This window comes from Dreissena polymorpha, chromosome 8 (assembly GCF_020536995.1).
Source record: "Dreissena polymorpha isolate Duluth1 chromosome 8, UMN_Dpol_1.0, whole genome shotgun sequence".
Lineage (NCBI taxonomy): Eukaryota > Metazoa > Mollusca > Bivalvia > Myida > Dreissenidae > Dreissena > Dreissena polymorpha.
In genome coordinates this window covers 103,593,464-103,595,688 of record NC_068362.1, presented here as the reverse complement: position 1 = coordinate 103,595,688, position 2,225 = coordinate 103,593,464, and the positions used below count along the sequence as shown (strand labels likewise).

The 2,225-nt window shown below is 41.5% G+C and overlaps 1 protein-coding gene across 1 annotated transcript; it reads left to right on the top strand.

Annotated features, from left to right (window-relative positions):
• The first annotated feature begins 382 nt into the window (after window positions 1-382).
• On the top strand, window positions 383-1,730 carry LOC127841419 (uncharacterized). Its single transcript, XM_052370240.1, has 2 exons — window positions 383-1,004; window positions 1,214-1,730. The coding sequence occupies exons 1-2, from the start codon at window positions 771-773 to the stop codon at window positions 1,508-1,510; spliced, it is 531 nt and encodes a 176-aa protein (XP_052226200.1). The 5' UTR covers window positions 383-770; the 3' UTR covers window positions 1,511-1,730.
• Window positions 1,731-2,225: the final 495 nt, after the last annotated feature.

Here is a 2,225-nt window from a genome sequence, read left to right as displayed (position 1 = left end):
CTTTGTTTTGATATCTTTTTATTGCTTAGATTTACACTGTCATTTCCACTACTATTCCTGTCTTTCCATTTATTACTTTTATTTCGACCCATCAGAAATTACATCAAGTAATATTTATCCACATATTACGAGTAAAGTAACACCGCGATATATATTTAAATCCAAATTTATTTCTAAACTCGACACAGCGAAAAAAACACGTCTGTTTCGCGCGCAATCACGTGACATAAAAAGCTTATGTTTTACTAGAAACCCCCAAACTATTAATTAGCGGCAAGTGCCGCTAAAGGCATTCAACTGTTATTTTAGCGAAATGCAAACAATTAATTAGCGACCCAGGCCTTTAATGGTCAATTAGTAAACTTATTAACTATCTTTAATTTGCCGCGTGGATTATACAAACTATGTAATGATCACTGAAAGAGTAAATAAGGTTTGTTGAACACATAGTATATAATAGGTGCGTTGTTCATTGCATTCACAAAACCAGTAATGGCAGAAGAATACCCGTGCGTGTATTGTGAACGGAATGTCGGCGAAGATGACAGAGCGATATCATACGACGAATGTGAAAGATGGCAACATCCGTCGTGTGAGACTGGTGTCAGCTTACGGCAGTATAGGAAAATGATGAAAGGGGAAGTCGTCGTCGAATGGAAGCGTTGCGAGTGTAGCCAACCGGTTCCAATGGATGCTACACCCGAGGTGGAGGTTCCAATGGATGCTACACTAGAGGTACCGGAGATACCAGAGGCTAATGACATTCTATAATGTCCGAACTCTCGGTGGAGTCTCGTTCCGACAAAGTTGAAGACAGGACATTCAACATCTCCAATCGGGAGATTGAGCAACCGAACCTGCCGCTAGACGATTCCGTTCGGGAACGTCCTCTGGATGCTGTAATACCTGAGGACGGACCCATCACATATGATGTTGTAACCGGCGGCACAAAAAGAGGAGGGAAGAAGCTGGTTAGCAGCGACGGCCACTCATACACCGCAAAGGTATGTACATAAAAAGCAATCATACTAATTAAATGTTCACTTTTGCTTCTAAAATATAATTGTAATAATGAGAGAACCATTTTAAATGAGAGTACCATTTTACACGAAAATATCATTATACATGAGAATACTAGTATCACTATCAATTATTATGAATGATTACTTGTAATATATATAATGTTAATACTAATTGTCTTGATTGTTTCTAGCGCAGTAATGGTGGTCGCAAATACTGGCAGTGCAGTGTCAGAAACAAAGCCAAGAAATGTTACGCTAACGTCAAGCAGTTCGGTGACATCTACACTGCTTCGTTGGGTGGGCACACTCATCCCGCGAATCCTGGCATGTCCAAGGAAGTCAAGGCGCGTGTGCGGGGAACGTTCGAAAAAGGATGTGTTCGCACCTGCGGCACTCATTGTGGAGGACGTCCTCAAGGAAATAATCACGGCAAACGACGTCAACCTGCCGAAACCGGCAAACCTGGTCAGGATTGCCAACAGATGTAGACAGCATCTGAGGCCTAGAGACCCAACCGATCTGGACTTTGAGGTAAAAGTCATAATAATCATAATACTCAAAATACTCTTAAATGTAGACGAGGCAATTCAGAACGGCATAAATGGTTTGACATTAGGTTACTTTCCAGCAATAAGGACTAATGGTGCCAACCGTAATGTGGGATTGAATTGGGAGTACAATTACGGCTTTTGGGTGTTGACAGATATACCTGACCAAGACAGTCAATTTGAACGTGAAGGTGCGGCAATGCAAAATTTAGTTCTAACAGAACTGGAAAAAAGGAAACTTTGTCATTTCTCCAAGTGCTCTGGGGTCTTCCCATGGCTAAAGAGCGTACTGGAAAAGATCAAAGAGAAAAAACTGCCAATTGAAAGTAAAGTAGTGATATTGGCTTTTATATCTTGTGTGGCTTTCTTTCAAGACGGACGATACGTCGATTATTACTCCTTAAATAAAATGGAGCGCGATCTTCCAATTACGCAGACCACGTTAATTAACAGTTAGAAATTCAGTCACCATTCCTACTGCCAGGTGTAAACAACGTGAACATTTTCCGTCTGCTTCCTTCTGTACCATTGAAATAGTTGTTGATTGAGGAGTATGAGAACCATGAGACAACGACTACCCAGCTTCAACGGGCATGTAGTCGCATTGCAGGTCTGGGATCTGATACATCCCATGACCAGGTTCACGACGAAGACG

Coding starts and splice junctions, on each gene's coding strand:
- LOC127841419 (XM_052370240.1), top strand. CDS start 771: ATGTCCGAACTCTCGGTGGAGTCTCGTTCCGACAAAGTTGAAGACAGG. Junction 1,005..1,213: donor GCCACTCATACACCGCAAAG/GTATGTACATAA, acceptor GATTGTTTCTAG/CGCAGTAATGGTGGTCGCAA.